The sequence below is a fragment of the Otolemur garnettii genome, unplaced genomic scaffold (assembly GCF_000181295.1).
Source record: "Otolemur garnettii isolate 467f Iridium unplaced genomic scaffold, OtoGar3 scaffold00140, whole genome shotgun sequence".
NCBI lineage: Eukaryota > Metazoa > Chordata > Mammalia > Primates > Galagidae > Otolemur > Otolemur garnettii.
This window is the reverse complement of record NW_003852535.1, coordinates 3,581,461-3,601,991: the sequence shown is the minus strand read 5'-3', so window position 1 is coordinate 3,601,991 and position 20,531 is coordinate 3,581,461. Positions and strand designations below refer to the sequence as shown.

General features: G+C 47.1%; 2 protein-coding genes across 4 annotated transcripts in view; both read left to right on the top strand.

The window, feature by feature from the left end:
- The window catches only part of POLR2G (RNA polymerase II subunit G), a 7,349-nt gene extending 6,621 nt beyond the window's left edge, over positions 1–728 (top strand). Inside the window, exons 4-6 of the mRNA XM_012810607.2 lie at positions 85–156; positions 397–430; positions 650–728. Of these exons, the coding sequence (XP_012666061.1) occupies positions 85–156; positions 397–430; positions 650–663 (120 nt within the window). The 3' untranslated portion in view covers positions 664–728. The remainder of the gene's footprint in view (positions 1–84; positions 157–396; positions 431–649) is intronic.
- An 8,106-nt stretch (positions 729–8,834) lies between these two features.
- TAF6L (TATA-box binding protein associated factor 6 like) overlaps positions 8,835–20,531 on the top strand; it is a 16,250-nt gene continuing 4,553 nt past the window's right edge. The window contains exons 1-10 of one of the 3 annotated variants that reach the window (XM_012810623.1): positions 8,841–8,895; positions 9,326–9,421; positions 11,799–11,958; positions 12,475–12,561; positions 13,282–13,432; positions 13,590–13,640; positions 15,034–15,128; positions 17,371–17,445; positions 17,596–17,816; positions 18,175–18,307. In XM_012810623.1, the coding sequence (XP_012666077.1) occupies positions 9,417–9,421; positions 11,799–11,958; positions 12,475–12,561; positions 13,282–13,432; positions 13,590–13,640; positions 15,034–15,128; positions 17,371–17,445; positions 17,596–17,816; positions 18,175–18,307 (978 nt within the window). In that variant the 5' untranslated portion in view covers positions 8,841–8,895; positions 9,326–9,416. Of the gene's footprint in view, positions 8,896–9,090; positions 9,422–11,798; positions 11,959–12,474; positions 12,562–13,281; positions 13,433–13,589; positions 13,641–15,033; positions 15,129–17,370; positions 17,446–17,595; positions 17,817–18,174; positions 18,308–20,531 lie in introns of those variants that run through there. The other 2 variants (XM_003798709.3, XM_012810625.2) reach the window with 2 other exon arrangements.

Below are 20,531 nucleotides of genomic sequence, written 5' to 3'. Positions count from 1 at the left end.
AAAAAAAAAAAAAAAAAAGGGAAAAAGAAAGTAACCCCATGGTAAGTCAAGGAGCATCAGTATACTATTTGTTCTTCTCCCTAGGACATTGTGATTCAGCAGGATGATGAGATCCGCTTGAAAATTGTGGGGACCCGTGTGGATAAGAATGACATTGTGAGTCTCTTGTCTTCCTTATTGCCTGTACCAGGCAGAGCTGACAGCTGTTGATTTTTTTACTACTCACAGTTTGTGGGGATTCTATGGTCTTCTGCCAGGAAGAAGGGATGGTGGGAGAAGGCCTGTGATTTCAGGGAGAAGCATGGTTCTAGGGATGGGTGGGAGAAGGCCTGGGATTTCAAGGAGAAGCATGGTTCTGTGTTTGCCTTGGCTTCATTTTCTTTTTACCTTCTGCAGTTTGCTATTGGCTCCCTGATGGACGATTACTTGGGTGAGTGCCTGGTCATACCTGCCAGGGCTATTGCCTGGAGAAGGGGTGTGTCGGGATGGGGAGTAGATATAGGGATTAAATGACTGAGTCAGAGATGTAAGAAACTTTCATGCTGTTTGTTTGGAAGATCTAGGACATGTGCCCTGCTCTTGGGATGGCAAGTATGTGATTGGCTTGCAAATTCTGGGTCTAACTGATGTGCTGTTCCTGTTTCCCCAGGACTTGTGAGCTGAGCATGGGAGCCACCTCCTTTTGGTCCTGATCTAGGAAGTTGATTGTTACATGTTGTCTAGAGGCCTAGTCCAGCTGCTGTTGGAAAGGCAAAGAAGGCACCTTGTCTCAGAAGAAACCTGACAGTTTTGGCTTAGCTGCTGTTCCTGGTTTTTGGATTTGTGTTCTCACCATAAAGTGTTCTTAGTTCTCATAGAAGTGTTATTTTTTTTCTGGCAGAAACAACTCTTTTTTAAAAAAGGCTACTGGGTCATTTGCTCACTACCCCTGTTTTTCCTTTGCCTGTTGCCTTGACTAGCCTCAGCCACCCAGGGGCTCTGATTAACCTGTTTGCCATGGTTTAAAGTTGACCTCATTGAAGGCAAGGCTCTTAAGTCTTAAGGCCTTTGACTTTCATCATTGGCACCATTTTGAATCCTAATTTAGTTTCAGAGTGTTTGCCTTCACCTGCCCTTAACAGTAACCAAGAGTAGCACATGCCTGATGGGATTGCTTGAGGCTAAGAGTTCAAGAGTAGCCTGGACAACATAGTAAGACTATATCTTTTAAACAAAAGTAACCAAGAGTGGCAGTGCCTCTGGCTCAGTGAGTAGGGCACCAGCCCCATATACTGAGGATGGCAGGTTAGAACCCAGCCCTGGGCCAGACTGCAACAAAAAATAGCTGGGAGTTGTGGCAGGCACCTGTAGTCCCAGCTATTTGGGAGGCTGAGGCAAGAGAATTGCCTAAGCTGGAAAGCTGGAGGTTGCTGTGAGCTGTGATGCTACAGCACTCTACTGAGGGTGACAAAGTGAGACTCTGTCTCAAAAAAAAAAAGTAACCAAGAGTATAATTGGGAAAGAGGGGAATGGAGATGGTAGATAGGGAAAGAAATACGAGAGGCTAAAAATGATGTAGATTGCGAGGTCCCAACACAGCCCTTTCTAAGATGGGCATATAATTATCAGGGGCTTTTATTTGGTAATTGATCACAGTACTAAATTGAAGACGTAAAAGGTCTCATAATCTAGTTAGACTAACATAAGAATCCATGAAGTGGCTTGGCACCTGTGGCTCAAGTGGCTAAGGCGCCAGCCACATACACCTAAGGTGGCAGGTTCGAATCCAGCCCACGCCCGCCACCAAACAATGACGGCTGCAACCAAAAAATAGCTGGGTGTTGTGGTGGGCGCCTGTGGTCCCAGCTACTTGGGAGGCTGAGACAGTAGACTCGCTTGAGCCCAGTAGTTGGAGATTGCTGTGAACTGTGATGCCACAGTACTACCCAGGGGGACAGCTTGAGGCTCTGTCTCAAAAACAAAATAAAAATAAAAATAAATAAAAAAGAATACATGAAGTACCTACAAGGTTAAACATGCCATTTTCCCTCATACTATACCTTTGCAATACTATTTGTCTACCTTGGAATGGCCTTTCCCAGTTTATCCACTTGCCACCTACTAATCTATCAAATCTCAGTTATGTTTTTATTTTGCCTCAGCTTTTCTTGACTTCTTTGGGAAGCAGAGCTGTGTATTAGAGTGCAAGAAAATAGCGTATAGTTTGAGATTGCTGTGAGCTATGATGCTACAGTACTACCCAGAAAGAAAAAAAAGAAAACATGGCATTTGGATTGATAGAGCTAGCTTTCATTTTAACTGGATGACTGTTCTCTCATTGTAAAATGGGTAGAAAACCCTCTTTGGAGGTTGCTGTATCAGAGATATATTCAGGTGGTTAGCATGGAGCCTAGCCCATGATAGCCTGTTAATTATAATAACATGCATTTAATAATGCATATTAGGGCTCTGCGCCTGTGGCTCAAGTGGCTAAGGTGTTAGCCACATACACCTAAGGTGGCAGGTTCGGATCCAGGCTGGGCCTGCCAAACAACAATGATGGCTGCAACCAAAAAATAGCCAGGTGTTGTGGCGGGCGCCTGTGGTCCCAGCTACTTGGGAGGCTGAGGCGAGACTCGCTTGAGCCCAGGAGTTGGAGGTTGCTGTGAGCTGTGATGCCATGGTACTCTACCCAGGGGGATAGCTTGAGGCTCTGTCTCAAAAAATAAAAAAATACAATGCATATTAGAGCTGAACACAGTGATATGTGCCTATAGTCCCAGCTTCTTAGGAGGCTGAGCTGGGAGAATATATATATATATATATATATATACACATACACTATGATAGTGCCTGGGCCTGGGTATCACCACTGTTCTGTAATCTGGGCAATATTGTGAGGGAAAGAAAGCATCTCAACTGAGGTGATGTCAGCCCCCAGGTAACCTTTGGCAGTGACTAGAAATAAAGGGTGTCCATAAAGCTTGTGTGCAATTTAAAGTAGACTTGCACATGAACTTTATGGGAACCCTGTATATATATGTGTGTGTAAGTGTGTCTATATACAATTTTTATTTTTTATTTTCTGAGACAGAGTCTCACTTTGTCATCCTTGGTAGAGTCTGTGGCATCACAGCCCACAGCAACTTCAAACTCTTGGGCTCAAGTGGTTATCTTGCCTCAGCCTCCCAAGTAGCTGGGACCAGTGCCCTACTTACTGAACCACAGGCACCGCCCTTCCTTTAATTTTTTTTTTATTAAATCATAGCTGTGTACATTAATGCAGTCATGAGGTACAGTGTGCTGGTTTTATATACAATTTGAAATATTTTTACCAAACTGGTTAATGTAGCCTTCATGGCATTTTCTTAGTTATTGTGTTAAGACATTTATATTCTGCTTTTAGAAAGATTCACATGTACCCTTGTGAGATGGACCATAGGTGGTCCCACCAATCAATTACCCTCCCAACATCCATCCTTCCTCTCCCCTCCCCTCCCCCATCCCCATATTCTTGGGCTATAGTTTTCGTATGAAAGCTATAAACTAGTTTCATAGTAGGGCTGAATACATTGGATACTTTTTCTTCCATTCTTGAGATACTTTGCGTAGAAGAATATGTTCCAGCTCCATCCATGTAAACATGAAGGAGGTAAAGTCTCCATGTTTCTTTAAGGCTGCATAATATTCCATGGTATACATATACCATAATTTATTGATCCATTCGTGGATCGATGGGCACTTGGGCTTCTTCCATGATTTAGCAATTATGAATTGGGCTGCAATAAACATTCTGGTACAAATGTTAAATTCTTATTCATGCTGGGTGCAGTGGCTCACACCTGTAATCCTAGCACTCTGTGAGGGTGAGGCTGGAGGATCCTGTGAGCTCAGGGGTTACAGACCAGCCTGAGGAAGAGCAAGACCCCTGTCTCTACTAAAAATAGAAAAATTAACCAGATGTTGTAGTGGGTGCCTATAGCCCCAGCTGCTTGGGAGGTTGAGTCAGCAGGGTCACTTGAATATAGGAGTTTGAGGTTGCTTTCAGCTAGTCTGAGGCCATGGCATTCTAACCTGGACAACAGAGTGAGACTGTCTGAAAAAAAATTGTTATTTATACATTATATTTAGTCATTATTTCTCTTCTTTTCTTTTTTGAGGTGGAATCTCCCTTTTAACCCAGGCTGAAGTCCAGTGGTACTCTTTTTTTTTTTTTTTTGTTTTTTTGAGACAGAGCCTCAAGCTTCCCCCTGGGTAGAGTGCCTGGCATAGTTCACAGCAACCTCCAACTCCTGGGCTCAAGCGAGTCTCCTGCCTCCACCTCCCAAGTAGCTGGGACCACAGGGGCCCACCACAACACCTGGCTATTTTTTTTTTTTTTTTTTTTGGTTGCAGCCATCGTTGTTTGGTGGGCCTGGGCTGGATTTCAACCCGCCACCTTAGATGTATGTGGCTGGCGCCTTAGCCACTTGAGCCACAGGCGCCGAGCCCAGTGGTACTCTTATAGCTCAAGGAAGCGTCGAATTCCTGCTCAAGTGACCCTTTTGCCTTCTGAATAGCTGGGACTATAGACATGTTCCACCTATACCTGACACCTCTTCATTTTCTTTATTTTTTTCCTTTATTTTTTCTTTCTTTCTTTATTTTTTGAGACAGTCTCAAGCTATCCCCCTGGGTAGAGTACTGTGGCATCACAGCTCACAGCAACCTCCAACTCCTGGGCTCAAGTGAGTCTCCTGCCTCAGCCTCCCAAGTAGCTGGGACCATAGGCGCCCACCACAACACCTGGCTGGTTTTTGGTTGCAGCTGTCATTGCTGTTTTGGTGAGCCCAGGCTGCATTCGAACCCACCACCTTAGGTCTATGTGGCTGGCACCTTAGCCACAGGCACTGAGCCTTTTTCTTTATTTTTTTTGAGACAGTCCCTCACCCTGTTGCCCTTGATACAGTGCTGTGGTGTCACAGCTCACAGCAACCTCCAACTCCTGGGCTTAAATGATTCTCTTGCCTCAGCCTCTTAAGTAGCTGGGATTGCACGCACCCACCACAACACCCCGCTAGTCTTTGTTGCGATTCTCATTGATGTTTTAGCTGGCTGGGGCCTGGTTCGAACCCGCCACCCTCCATGTATGGGGCCGGTGCCCTACCCACTGAGCCACAGGCACTGCCCCTTTATTTTTTTTAATACATAACATACTTTGTAATTGAAATTTTATTGAGAAAATTATATATTTGCATGCATTCCTTTCATATTTCTATCTAGGTCTTAGTGCTATGCTACTTTTTTTCTAAGTTTGTTGAATCCATAAATGCATAAACATTTCTGTGCTGAGTGTGCAATGAATTTTCTTTTCTTCTTTTTTTTTTTGAGACAGAGTCTCATCATGTTGCCCTTGGTAGAGTGCGGTGGCGTCACAGCTCACAGCAAACTCAAACTCTGGGCTCAAGTGATTCTTCTGCCTCTGCCTCCCAAGCAGCTGGGACCACAGGCACCTACCACAATGCCCAGTTATTTTTTTTGTTATTGCAGTTGTCACTGTTGGTCAGTTGGCCTGGGCTGGGCTCAAACCTGCCACCTTCGGTGTATGTGGCTGGTGCTGTAACCACTGTGCTATAGGTGCCGAGCCTGAATTTTCTTTTTATTGAGACAGTCTTCTGTGTCACCCTTGGTAAAGTCCTGTCATACCTCACAGCAACGTCAAACTCCTGGACTCAAGCAATTCTCTTGCCTCAGCTTCCCTAGCAGCTGGGACTATAGGCTCCTGCCACAATGCCGGCTATTTTTTCTTTTTTGTTCAGCAGGCCTATGCCAGATTTGAACCCACTATCCCTGGAGCATGTGGCCAGCCCCCTAGTCACTGAGATATGGGCACCCAACCTGGAATAAATTTTCTAATGTAAACAATTTTGTAGGCTCGGTGCCTATAGCTCAACCGGCTAAGGCGCCAGCCACGTACACCTAAGGTGGTGGGTTTGAATCCCCAGCCCGGACCCGCCAAACAACAATGACGGCTGCAACCAAAAAATAGCCGGGCGTTGTGGCTGGCGCCTGTGGTCCCAGCTACTTGGGAGGCGGAGGCAGGAGACTCGCTTTAGCCCAGGAGTTGGAGGTTGCTGTGAGCTGTAATGCCACAGCACTCTACCCAGGGGGACAGCTTGAGGCTCTGTCTCAAAAAAAACAAACAAACAAACAAACAATTTTGTAGTTGTCTAGTTGCCACTCTACATAATATGAGTTGATTCATTGGTTGTAAGATTTTTCTGGCGTTTAAACACCTGTGTTTTCACTGAGTAGTAAAATTCTTCCTAAGTTCTCCAATGGAACCACCAATCCTGGAAGGAAAAGACTGATGGCACAGAGAAGCAACTCATGGAGCTTGAGCCATGTGGGTGTTGGAAGCATGCTAAGTCCAGACCTGTTATATGTTCCTGAATCTTCAATACAGTTCCAAAAATAGTTTCTTTATCCCACTTTGCAAATGATGAAATAGGTCAGAGGGGTGAACTAATGTGACTGTGTTCACACAGCTAATGAGTAGTAAAGCTATTTTTTGTTAGAGTCTTGATTTATCGCCCTCAGTAGAGTGCTGTGATGTCACAGCTCACAGCAGCCTCCAGTCCTGGGCTTAGGCTATTCTCTTGCCTTAGCCTCCCTAGTAGCTGGGACTACAGGCACCTGCCACAACGCCCAGCTTTTTTTTTTTTTTCCCAGTTTTTGGCTGGGAGCTGGGTTTGAACCTGCCACCTCTGGCATATGGTGCCGGCGGCCTACTCCTTTGAGCCACAGGCACTGCCCTACGCCCAGCTATTTTTTGTTGCAGTTTGGCAGGGTCCAGGTTTGAACCCACCACCTCCAGTATGTGGGGCTGGTGTCCTACCCACTGAACCACAGGCACCACCCAGTAGAGCTATTTTTTTAAAACCCTAACTCTGAATCCATCACTATTCAGATCCATCACTGGGTGTCTAGATTAAGTGACCTTTTTACCCATGTGTTGCCATCCCACTCATGTTGGTGATAAACCCCTTAAAGGTTGGATACATCTGACAGGCCTCTGGCAGGCCTCTGGCCTTCCTTCATACTCTTATATCTCCAAGGTTGCCAATGGCTGTCCAGATGAGTAAATCTTAGCAAGGAGGTCTCCCAGCACCCCAGATGTGGCTGAGTTGAGAGGCGGGCCCCCTCTCTCCTTCCCTTAACACATAGGTGGGATGACATTTCAGTGTTCAAGCACTGAAACCACTCTTAGTCTGAATATGACTGGAAGATAGCAGGATCACAATCTCCTGTGGGATTCCCATGTGGCAACCCCAGTGGCTTCCATCTGGCTTTGTCAGCTCAGGACCCAGAGGATTTTCTTTTGCAGCAGCAGCATCTAGCCCTGAGAGCCTGAGAGAGAGGAAGTGAATGTGTACATTCATGCCCCTCTGCAGAAAGCTCCCTTCTGTACACGTAATAAATAGTTGAGTGCAAACTATCCCATCATGGGTGAACATAAAGGAATTCACTGTCTGCCTTGTGATGTTCGAGGGAAGCAAAATTGACTTCCAGTTCTTCCAGGTGTTTTCACAGCGATTATTTCATGTCATCTTTTTTTTTTTTTTTTTTTTTGAGACAGAGCCTCAAGCTCTCCCCCTGGGTAGCGTGCCGTGGCATTACAGCTCACAGCAACCTCCAACTCCTGGGCTCAAGCGAGTCTCCTGCCTCCGCCTCCCAAGTAGCTGGGACCACAGGCGCCCGCCACAACGCCCGGCTATTTTTTGGTTGCAGCCGTCATTGTTGTTTGGCGGGTCCGGGCTGGGGATTCGAACCCGCCACCTTAGGTGTACGTGGCTGGCGCCTTAGCCGGCTGAGCTATAGGCGCTGAGCCTATTTCATGTCATCTTAAACAACCCTGTGAAGTGGGCATTATTACTCTGTTTTGTAGGGGGTAATTGTGGTTAAGTAATATGCCCAAAAGGCAGTGGCAGAATTTGAATCCAGGTTGGTTTGACTCCAAATACTATCTTTTACTTCCTAAACCCATTGTTAATTGCGAACAGCCCAAGTCGCTGCTGGTGCAGTGAGTTAAGAGAAGAGAACTGTCAGTGCACACTGCGTGTAAAACAGTCATGGAAATACACGAGGCAGGTGAGGGTTTGTATTTGATTCACTGGACAGTTACATGGGGAGGATAAGAGGCAGGTGTGGAATGAGCAGAGCCCTGGAGTCCAGAGCTTGCTTGGGCTGTTCATCCAGTCAGAAATCCCCTCTCGGCTGGATTGCTTGAGTTCTGGAGTTTGAGAGCAGCCTGAGCAAGAGCAAGACCCATCTCAGTACTAAAAATAGACCAGGTACTGGGGAGGTTGAGGCAGGAGGATGGCTTGAGCAGAAGAGTTGGAGGTTATTGTGAGATATGATGTCCCCAAGTGGAACTCTTTTTGCAGAGAACACCCACTGGGAAACCCATCTATCCCTTGAAGAAGGGAAAGTGGCAGGAAAGTTGGAAAGGTGGGTTGAGCAAGACAACTAAACCAGATCCAAAGGGGCAAAAATGCAAGCACTAGGTAACGCAGGAGCCTACAAGACCAAGGGCATGGGGATGTTTTCCTGTAGAAAATGAGTATTAAGCGAAGCGTGCCAAAGCATACACAAACCAGACCACAAAATTAGCAAGAGCTGTTGCTTTAAGAAGAGCGACTCTTTACTGTCACGTGACCCAGGACAGGGCCTTCAGCGCACTGTTCGCACTGGCCAGTAACTTGGGGGGGAAGCCTCCTGGGGGGCGGGAACTCCGGAAGGTACCTGTTGATTGGCTGTAATCCTGGTGGGCGTGGCCTGGGCTCCGAGAGAGGGAATTAGTGTGAGCTGGGGGAGCGGGAGCTGTCGCCGCCGCGGGCATCTCTCTAGTCGCCTTTGCCACGCCGGAGCTCTCAGGTGAACAGGCCTCGCCTTGGCTCAGGGACTTTCAGTTCCACTGCGGCCCTCTAGCTCAGGGGCCTTGTCGCCCACTCTGCGGGAGACAACCCCCTTCGCTGGCCACGTGACCCATGCCCAATGACCCCTGACCTTCTCCACCCCACCCGTTCTGGTTCTGGGCCTGGCCGGGCTGGGTGGGAGGGTAAGCATCTCTGAGGCCTGTATAGGTCAGTTCCCATTCCTCTTTACCAGTGTTACTATCAGCTGAGGACGCGGAGGAGATCAGGTTGAGGAGCGGGAGACCTAGATTAGAGTCTGGACTTTGTGGGGTCTTAATTTGGGTGCATAATAAATAGGGAAACTCGCACCTTACCTTACCCGTGCACAAGACTTAATGCTTCCATTTTACAGATGGGGAAACTGCACCTTAGCAATTATCTGTTGGCAGGTCTAAGGTCACCGAGTGATGGGCATTGCCAACGCCGAAGTCTTTAGGAAGCGATTCAGCCCTCGTTGCCCACACAGTTGGCCGCTCCTGAATGCGGTATGGTGTGATGATTAGGAACAAGAGTGCTACTTGTGCTATCCTGCTTCTTACTACCTTAGTGCTTTCTGGATGATCTTGGACAAGTCATGTAACATTTAACCTCTCTGAGCTTTGATTGCTTTGCCTATAAAATAGACAATGTACATAATACTTACCTTATTTTTATCATTATTGTTATTTTGATAACACTTTGTTGCCCTGTGTGCCGTCGCGTCATAGCTGACAGCAACCTCAAACTCTTGGGCTCAAAGTTATCCTCTTGCCTCAGCCTCCCTGGTAGCTTGGACTACAGGCACCCACCACAACGCCCGGCTATTTTTTAGAGAGGGAGTCTCTCGCCCTTGCTCAGGCTGGTCAATCAATCCACCTTTCTCAGCCTCCCAGAGTGCTAGGATTACAGGTGTGAGCCTCCACTCACCTGGCCCTACTTATCTTATTACTGATACAGTGAAGTAACCTGAATAAAGCACTTTGCTCAGTGCTTCAGGCATAATGCTATTCTATGTTCTTTCAGCAAGTATTTGTAGAGGGTGTGTTATGTACTCATACTGTGCTAAACATCAAGTATGCAAAAGCGAGCAAGCAGACATGATCCCTGTTGGCATGGGACTTAGTCTAGTGGGGCAGTAGGTATTAATCAAAAAGGTACACAAATATATAAGTACAGACTTTTATAATGTTTTAAGGCAGAGTATGGGGACATTTAGGGGGATCTGGGAAGACTTCTATAAGGAAGTTGCATTTGACCTGAGATCTGAAGGAGCAAGTAAGAGTTTACTGGACAAAGGGATTAGGGGTGGGAGACTAGGAGGAGAGAGTTCCAAGTGGAGGAAACAGAATGTACAAAGGTTCTGAAATAACTGTTTTTGAGGAAATGAAAGGAGGCCACAAGTAGGAATGCAGAACACAAGAGAGAGAGAGAGTGGTAAGAGGTGTTGCAGAAGTAGGCAGCATATGCACGGCTTATGGAGCTATTTATCCCTAAGCAATGTGGAGTCATTGGGAGGAATGCCATGGAGAGGTTAGGTAGGATGCCCATTGGCTTAGGGACATGGGTCATTGTAGAGCTAGGTCTTGCTTCCTGGGGTGCTGATGCCGCACTTTGGCACATGTGTGCATGCCTACTTGCTAATGGTGTGTGTACTGTTGGAGTCAGTCATCAGCTACTGTTTTTTTGTTGTTGTTATTTGTTTTTCAGTTACTGTTTTTGTTGGATTCTTATTCTGCCATATCTTGTGAACAGAACAGGTTTGTCCACTTAGGCCTTGCAGCCAAACCAGGGAAGACCATACACATGGGCATGTGACAGTCCCAGATGGCATTTGGGACTGTTGTTTTTTTTTTCCCCCAGATGGCATTTGGGACAGAAGACCTCAGAAATTGGATTTGTCTTAGCAAAGAGGAGGGAGAGGGGATTTGGAATAGGGAGGAGACCAGCCTGAGCAAGGCTTGATGATAGGTCATAGGTGAGGCTGGAAGACACTGGCTGGTCTTGTGGGGAGAAGGGCTCAGGTCCAGCAGCTGAGGGGATTTGGCACCAAATACAGAATGGCAAGCTGGGGAGCTTGAAGTTTCTTTTTATTTATTTATTTTTGAGACAGAGTTTCACTTTGTTGCCCTTGGTAGAGTGCCGTGGCATTATAACTCACAGCATTCTCAAACTCGTGGGCTTAAGCGATTTTCTTGCCTCCGTTTTTCCATTTTTAGCAGAGACAGGGTCTTGCTTTTGCTTAGGCTAGTCTCGAATGCATGAGCTCAAGCAATTCACTCACCTTGGCCTCTCAAGTGCTGGGATTACAGGCATGAGACACTGTAATGAACTTTCTTTTTATAAACAGTATTGAAGACTTTTGAGCAAGGATAAAAGTAGTGTTTTCATCAAAATTTAGTTAATAGTGCCTGTAGTAAGAGTCAGAAGACATGAAGATTTTGTTTATAATTAACGTGGTGACATCTTCCACTGGTGTACTATTCTACTTTCTTCCATTGGTGTACTGTTCTAGTTCTCTATCATACATCATCTCCTTTCATCCTCTATGAGTTAGAGGGGCAGGGATTATTATACCTATTTTAGAGTTTAGGGCCCAGATTGATGAAGGTCTTGGCCAAATTCATATAGTAAGTGTCAGGAGAAAGCTGGAGCCTAGCTCTGTGAACTCTAAATCCAGGCACTTTCTGTAAGTTCACTATTATTCACACATTGGCCAGTTTGTTTTCTTCTCTGAGCCTCAGTTTCCTCATCTGGGTGCTTGGAGCTCTTTGTACAGGAACTCTGGAGCTAGACCAGCAGGACTGGTTTGGAGGGTCATGTGTTAGAGTCATGCTTCTGGGGGAGACCGAGTTAGCATTTTGAACCTTCCCTCCCAACTCCCAGATCCACTGGGGTCATGTCAGAGCGAGAAGAACGACGCTTTGTAGAGATCCCTCGGGAGTCTGTCCGGCTCATGGCAGAAAGCACGGGCCTGGAGCTGAGTGATGAAGTGGCTGCCCTGCTGGCAGAGGATGTTTGCTACCGTCTCAGAGAGGCCACACAGGTATGTTCCCCTCAATCTCCTGTGCCCTCAGACTTTCCTTGTTCTTGCCTTTTTATGTAGTACTGACCTCCTCCCATACTGATTAACAAGCATACATTGGGCACCTGCCTTGTGCTTGAGGGCACACAGTGGAGGTGTTCCATGCCTATATAGAGCTCCCCTTCTAGCCATCTGGGCTGCCAGCAAACAAAGTCCTTGCCAGGTGCTCTCATGTGCTCCTCACAACAGCCCATCTTGGCAGGCAGAGCAGGTGGATATTTACGTTCTGCACATGAGAAACAGAGGCACATTTGACGAACATCCTTCTTGCTATCCATAAACACACAAAAAAAGAAACAGAGAGGGGACATGACACTGGGGGTGTAGTTTGTACAGGAGCAGAGCTGGCACCCAGCTTTGTGATTGCTGGTGTGGTGTATCTTTTTTGTCTCCTCTCCAGTCTGGCCCACCTTACCAGGGAGCTCCCACACTCCCTGCTTTCTGTCCCTTGACTGATTTCTATGCCTCCCTCCCCAGAATAGCTCTCAGTTCATGAAGCACACCAAACGTCGGAAGCTGACAGTTGAGGACTTCAACAGGGCCCTCAGATGGAGCAGTGTGGAAGTGAGTGGGGTGCAGGCCCCAGAGAGTTCAGGTGGCATGAGCCCTCCCCAACTCTGTCCAGCTTAGGACCAATAATGTGGCTAGACACAAAGACCAAACTGTCACACAAGGGAAGCCCACAGTGATAGTAGGCCAGGTGCTTGGCCCAGTGCACAGGGCTATGAGCTCAGCAGAGAGGGAGAAGAGGCTGCTGGAGGACTGGAGGTTAGGGAACTCTTCTTGGAAGAGATAGGCCTTGAGCTGGGCTTTAAAGGGTGGTGAAGAACTTGAGCCTGAGTTAACTAGGCCAAGAGGAAAAGAGGGCATTCTGGGTAAGAGAGGAGTTTAAAAGTGTGGGTATTAGGATGTCCTAGAATAGTTTTTCTAGGGCAAAGAATTAAGGGAAGAAGGTCATATTTAGAAGAGACTAGTGAGTTTTCAAAATTGGGTGAGTGTGATTGAGGAGGACCAGCAGCTGGGGGAGTGGGGCTCAGGATTCCTACAGTTACATGAAGAGGGACTATGTTATACCCCATGACTCAATGAGCCATGGATGCTCCAGCCAAGTTCCCAGTGATGACTCTGAGCCCCAGACTTCCTGCACTTCTCTTGGGCCCTCTGCATTTCCCTAGCAAACATAGCAAACATAAGGTTCCCTGCCCTGGTCGGTAAAGCCCCATTTTGGATCCTGTTACCTGTTCCCTTCCTAGATTCAGTTGCTGTTCAAACCTTTTTTCTCAGGCTGTGTGTGGTTATGGATCCCAGGAAGTACTGCCCCTGCGCTCTGCCAGGGAGGGTGAGCTCTACTTTCCTGAGGACCGAGAGGTGAACCTGGTGGAGTTGGCCCTGGCTACCAACATCCCCAAAGGCTGTGCTGAGACAGCTGTCAGAGGTGGCTACCAGGGTCCTGCATTGGGTGGGGACCAGAGCTGGGCTATCAGAGGAGTAGTGATGGGGTGGCTGGTAGAAGGGACAGAACATGGGAGAACAGGTGGTGCTAAAAGGAGCAAAACCCTAGGCTGACACATCTTTCTCGGTTCTGGTTCTAGTTCACGTCTCCTACTTGGATGGCAAAGGGAACCTGGCACCTCAAGGATCAGGTAAGGGGGCCAGGCACAGTGGCTCACACCTGTAATCCTATACTTTGGGAGAATAAGGCTGGAGGATCACTCGAGGCCAGGGGTTTAAGACCAACCTAGGGAGGCGCCTGTGGCTCAGTGAGTAGGGTGCCAGCCCCATATACCAAGGGTGGCGGGTTCAAGCCCAGCCCTGGCCAAACTGCAACAAAAAATAGCTGGGCGTTGTGGCGGGCGCCTGTAGTCCCAGCTACTTGGGAGGCTGAGGCAGGGGAATTGCCTAGGCCCAGGAGTTGGAGGTTGCTGTGAGCTGTGACTCCACTGCACTCTACCAAGGATGAAGAGGTGAGACTCTCTCTACAAAAAAAAAAAAAAAAAGACCAACCAAACTGCCAGGCCAGGTGGCTTATGCCTGTAATCCTAGCACTTTGGGAGACTGACGCAAATGAATTCCTTAAGCTCATGAGTTGAAGACCAGCCTAAGCAAGAGCAAGACCCTATCTCTACTAAAAGTAGAAAAATTAGCCAGGTGTAGTGACACATGCCTAGTCCCAGCTATTGAGGAGGCTGAGTCAAGAGGATTGCTTAAGTCTAAGAGCTTAAGGTTGCTGTGAGGTATGATGCCAGGGCACTCTACCCAAGGTGACAGTAAGACTGTCTTAAAAAAAAAAAAGGACCAGCCTCAGCAACATGGTGAAATCTCCCATCTCTACAAAAAATGGAAAAATTAGCTGGGCATATAGTAGTACATGCCTGTTGTCCCAGCTACTCAGGAGGCTAAGGCAGAAGTATCAGTTGAGCTGAGGAGTTTGAAATTACAGTGAGCTCTGATAATGGCACTGCACTCTTGCCTGGGCAAGAAATCAAGATCTTGTCTCAATAAAAAAGGATCAGGTAAGGGGTAGTGTAGAGAATGGTCCCTCTGGATGGACTTTTTAGGTGCTAAGGGGGATGCCTCTATGCCTCTGAGTGCATTTGCATTTACTGATGCCTGCCTTGTACCATGTTCTGAGTGGCTGCTGATCCCTGCCCAGAGGGCTCAGAGTTGGGGATGGGTACCCCGACCTGTAACCAGTAATGATGCAGTGTGTTAGATGATAGAATGGAAGTCTGGGCAGTGTGCTGGGGTCAACGAGTGGGAAAGTGTCTCACCTTGGTATGCTGAGCAAGCTTCACAGAGCCTGAGGCTAGTGGGAATCCATGTGATGGAGGGTGGGTAGGAGCCAGTGAGTAGAGCACGGATATATGCAGCGCCTGGGTGGTAGGGCTCAGCAGGCTGGGGAGAGCAGTGGGAATCTTTGTGCCTGGGCTGTCCCCTCGGAATAGCTTCTTGTGGATGTGGGTGGTGGTGGTGGTTGTAGGGGAACAAGCTGGGAGGGGCCCAGCTCTCCACTTCTCCCTGCCCATCCTTACACAGTACCCAGTGCCGTGTCTTCCCTGACGGATGACCTTCTCAAGTACTATCAGCAGGTGACTCGGGCTGTGCTAGGGGATGATCCACAGCTAATGAAGGTGAGCAAGTGGGTCCAAGTTGGGGCACTAAGTTGAACTTTTAAATTCCCATGAACTTGAATATGCCTACTTTTTGTCCTCTCCAGACTGATGGACTGAGGTGAGTGGAAGCTGCTCTCCAGCTGTGTGTGGTGGTCTGAGTCTGGCCCTCCTGCAGCACTGGTCCTTTTATACTGGAGTAGGAAACCTTGTTCCTTGGGGAAGGGGCAGCTTAGCAGACCCCTTTGGAGGGCTTAGATGGTCAGTCTCCCCATACCTTCATTCTGGAGCCCACTCTCTGCGATTTCTGTTGACCCAAAGAGGGCATCCATGTTGCAGCTTTCATTTTATCTGGACTTGGGAAAGAGAGAGGAGAAAATAGAAGGCACCCTGATCTGGCCTGCTCTTCAGCTCTTGGTCCCTCAACCTCGTACCAGCCCCTGCTGCTTTCGTCTCTAGGTTCCATAGGGCTTGCTGGACACACTACCTGTGATCAGTCCTCTCCGTCCTGAGTCAGATGAGGGCGAGTTTGGTGGTTTGCTCAATCATGTGGCTACCTCCTCTTTGTCTGGCTACTGCAGTGTCCCTTGGAAAATTAGGAACATTGCTACCATTATGTTCCTGTCTTCGAAACTTGGCTTCTGTTTCCCAGGCACAGTACAGGTGGTTGGCTGTGGACCTGGGAACTGAACTCTTTCCTCACTAGTCTTTTTTTTTTTGAGACAGAGTCTCAAGCTATCACCCTGGGTAGAGTGCCATGGTGTCATAGCTTACAGCAACCTCCAGCTCAGGCTCAAGCAGTCCTCTTGTCTCAGTTTTTCTATTTTTAGTACAGATAGGATCTTGGTTTGCTCAGGTTGGTCTCAAACTTGTGAGCTCAGGCAGTCCACACGCCTTGGCTTTCCAGAGTGCTAGGATTACATGAGCCACCACACCCAGCCCTCACTAGTTTTTTTTTTTTTTTTCTGTTTGAGACAAAGCCTCAAGCTGTTGCCCTGGGTAGAGTGTGATGGCATCACAGCTTATAGCAACCTCTAGCTCCTGGGCTCAAGCACTTCTCCTGCCTCCACCTCCCATCACAACGCCTGGCTATTTTTTGGTTGCAGTCATCATTGTTGTTTGGCAGGCCCGGGTTGAACCTACCAGCTCAGGTGTATGTGGCTAGCGCCTTAGCTGCTTGAGCCACAGGCAGCGAGCCACCTCACTAGTCTTTTTGTCTGATTTCATTGCTGCTAGGCTTAGGAATTTTTTTTTTGAGGCAGAGTTTAACTTTGTCAACCCTTGGTAGAGTGCTGTGGCATCATAGCTCATAGCAACGTCAAACTATTGGGCTTAACCGATTCTCTTGCCTCAGCCTCCCAAGTAGCTGGGACTACAGGTGCCTGCCACAACATCCGGCTATTTTTTTGTTGCAGTTGTCATTGCTGTTTAGCTGGCCTTGGCTGGGTTCGAACCCTACCAGCTGGGGTGTATGTGGCTGGCGCCCTAGCCAGTGAGCTACGGGCGCCACCCTAGGCTTAGGCTTAGGATCTTTATCCAAAGGACCTTGGAAGGTCTAGGTGGTGGAAGTTCAAGGTTTTTACTTTTCTTCTCTTTTTAAAAGCAATACCATTATATGCTTATTGTAGAAGTACATATAATATGAAAACATACAAAGTAGAAAGACTCCTGTTCCTCCAATCACATTTTTTCCCTATGTATTAACTATAATTACACATACTTAAGTAGTAACATATTAAACATCTTGTTTTACAGCTTGCTTTTCTCAATTAAAAATATGTTGTATTGGCCAGGCGCAGTGGCTCACACCTGTAATCCTAGCATTCTGGGAGGCCAAGGCAGGTGGATTGCCTGAGCTCACAGGTTGGAGACTGAGCCAGACCTTGTGTCTAAAAACAGCCAGGTGTTGTGGCTGGTGCCTGTAGTCCCAGGTATACTTGAGAGACTGGGGTAAGAAAATCACTTGAGCCCAGGAGTTTGAGGTTGCTGTGAGCTATGACGCCATGGCACTCTACCAAGGGCAACAAAGTAAGACTGTCTCAATAAAGAACAAAAAAAGTTGTACATTTAGGCTGTGTTCAGTGTTTTTGTTATTACAAACAGGCTATATATGCGTATGAGTGGGTTTCTCTGGGTTAAATTTATAGAATTGCTAGATCAAAGGGTATGAACATTTAAAATTGGAATAATGAATTACAGTGCTAAGCTGCCCTCCACAACAATGGCAATTTCTATTTGGGGTACTGAGTAACCTTCCTTTTAGGTTGCACTCCAGGACTTGCAGACAAACTCGAAGATTGCAGCACTTTTGCCTTACTTTGTTTATGTGGTCAGTGGGGTAAGTGACCAGGCTGGGGCAGGGGGAATGTTTTGTATGGGGGGAAATGACACAGCAGTGTGTAGGGCACATGACATGTGCTATCAGAATGGTGGGCTCCTGCCTGCCCCCTTACTAGTTCACGTCTAAGTTACCCTCTTCTGCCATCAGGTAAAATCTGTAAGCCACGACCTAGAGCAGTTGCATCGGCTTCTGCAGGTGGCACGGAGTCTGGTTCGGAATCCACACCTCTGCCTGGGTCCCTACGTCCGCTCCCTAGTGGGCAGTGTCCTGTACTGTGTCCTGGAGCCACTGGCTGCTTCCATCAACCCCCTAAATGACCACTGGACTCTGCGGGATGGCGCTGCCCTCCTGCTCAGCCACATCTTCTGGTAGCCCCTGAGCCTAGAGCTTAGCAAAGGGTGGGAATGCTGAAGAGCTGATTGGATTGGGGTAGAGGGATGGGGTGAAACTTTTGGCCTTTCTGTTCAGAGGATAGGGAAATCCTCTCATTAGCACTTCTTAGCTGGTTTACTTTGGCACATTGGGACTCTGGAAATAAGATTGCAAATATGTCAAGATACTGTTTCCTCAGCTTTCAGTTCCTGGGCCAGTCACCTTTGGTAGCCTTGTTCACATACCCCAGCATGCCCTAGTGTACCAAATGCTATTCTTTGTATGCTGTGTCTTGTGACCAGTTGGGCAGTGCCAAGTCTTATTCTTCTTCATGACTACATGTTATTCCTGCAGGACTCATGGAGACCTTGTAAGTGGCCTCTATCAACAGATCCTGCTCTCGCTGCAGAAGGTCCTGGTGGACCCTGTGCGGCCTCTCTGCTCTCACTATGGAGCTGTAGTGGGGCTACATGCTCTTGGCTGGAAGGTGAGGACCCTGGCCTTTCAGACACAGCTATTAGAGCTCTTATTTGTGTTAGCAAAATAGTATGTGTTATTAGTGTATGTCATCACAAAAATGATAAATGCTTGCTGCTGTGTACCAAGTTCTTGACTTAGGCCATGCTTAGTGATAGCTTTAATTTTTTTTTTTTTTGCAGTTTTTCGCTGGGGCTGGGTTTGAACCCACCACCTCCAGTATATGGAGCCGGGACCCCACTCCTTTGAGCCACAGGCACCACCTGATAGCTTTAATTTTTATTTATTTATTTATTTTATTATTATAATTTTTTTGAGACAGAGCCTCAAGCTGTTCCCCGGGGTAGAGTGCTGTGGCATCACAGCTCACAGCAACCTCCAACTCCTGGGCTCAAGCGAGTCTCCTGCCTCCGCCTCCCAAGTAGCTGGGACCACAGGCGCCTGCCACAATGCCTGGCAATTTTTTGGTTGCAGCCATCATTGTTTGGCGGGCCCAGGCTGGATTTGAACCCACCACCTTAGATGTATATGGCTGGTGCCTTACAAGCCTGCTTTTGTTTTTTGAGTCAGGGTCTTGCTCTCTCATCCAGGCTAGATTGCATTGCTGTCATAGCTCACTGCAACCTCAAAGTCCTGGGCTCAAGTGGTCCTTCCACCTCAGCCTTCCTAGCCACTGGGAGTATAGGTGCATGCCATAAATGAACCACAACTGTAGTTCCAGCTATTTGGGTGGCAGTATTGGTTGAGCCCAGGAGTTCAAGGTTGCAATGAACTACGATTGTGTCACTGTATTCTCGCTGGAGTGACAGAGAAAGACTCTTTCTCTACAATTAAATAAAAAAACATAAAACTTTATATTCTTAATTCTATCTTTAACTTAGATCAAACTTTTACCAATTGCTGTTCTGTATCCTTTGAAATGATTGTAAGGTTCTTCTGTTTTTGTTTTCATGACTACATGTTGCTCCTGCAGGACTCATGGGGACCTTGTAAGTGGCCTCACATTTGTGATTAATTATAATTTTCTAGTAGTAAACCATCTTTACAATTCAAGGAAAAACTCAGCCTGGTCATGGTATAGTCTTAAAAAAAAATCCGAGAAAGAAAGAAAAAGAAAAGGAAGGAAAGGAAGAAAACAGTAATCTGGTGTTCAAAAAATAATTAAGGTATTTTAATCTCTACTGCCATCCCTTTACTCCAAAAGAAAATGCCTTTGGAGTGGGTGCACTTCTGAACACTCAGCAAAACATCCCCCAAATCCTTCCTCTCTTTACCTCACTCCCCAAGCTCTGCAACTTCCATAAACTCTCCAAAAATCAACTGGAAGGTGTCACCTTTCCTTCTTCCTCCCGCTTCTTCCCTAGTACAGTGATACAGTTTCTCTTTTTTCTATGTTCTTTGATCCCTGCCATACTGTTTAACTGGATTTACCACTAGACTGTATGATGAAAAATATCATTTTAGTTGTGTTCACATAACTTGAGATAATGTGTGGCATATACCATGTCCTTAATAGATAGATATTTGTTAAATGGAGAAGGGCACATTACAGGGTTTTTCCAGGCTAATATTCCTTCTTCACAGATGAGAATAGACTGAGAAATGTCTAGTTGACATGATCGTACAGGATCATACAGGAGAACTAGGCTGTGTAAATACTTTGTGGCACTATTTGTTTCGAATGGCTGTCATAGTTGATAATAGTAGTATATAAATCAAGGTTGTCCAGCTCTTCATATACAAGTATGCTAAGGACCACTTTGAAGGCTTTGCCCCATTTGTTCATTTCATTCTTATAATGTCCTGCACAGTCAGAACCACTGTTTTCCCCATGTTACAGGTGAGATTGTTGAGGACCAGAGAGGTCAAGTAATTTGCCCTGGGTTACACAGCTACTAAGTGACAACACTAGCATTTGAATCAGGTTCCCGTGGCTCTCTGCTCTGGGCTTCTTCTTGACATACTAAACAGTGGTTGTAATGGAATATGGAGAGGAATACTTGCAAATGGATGGGATGCCAGATTCCTTGCGAGTTAAGAATTGAGATTGTGGCTCAGCGCCTATAGCTCAACCGGCTAGGGCGCCAGCCACGTGCACCTAGGGTGGCGGGTTCGAATCCCCAGCCCGGACCCGCCAAACAACGATGACGGCTGCAACCAAAAAATAGCCGGGCGTTGTGGCGGGCACCTGTGGTCCCAGCTACTTGGGAGGCGGAGGCAGGAGACTCGCTTGA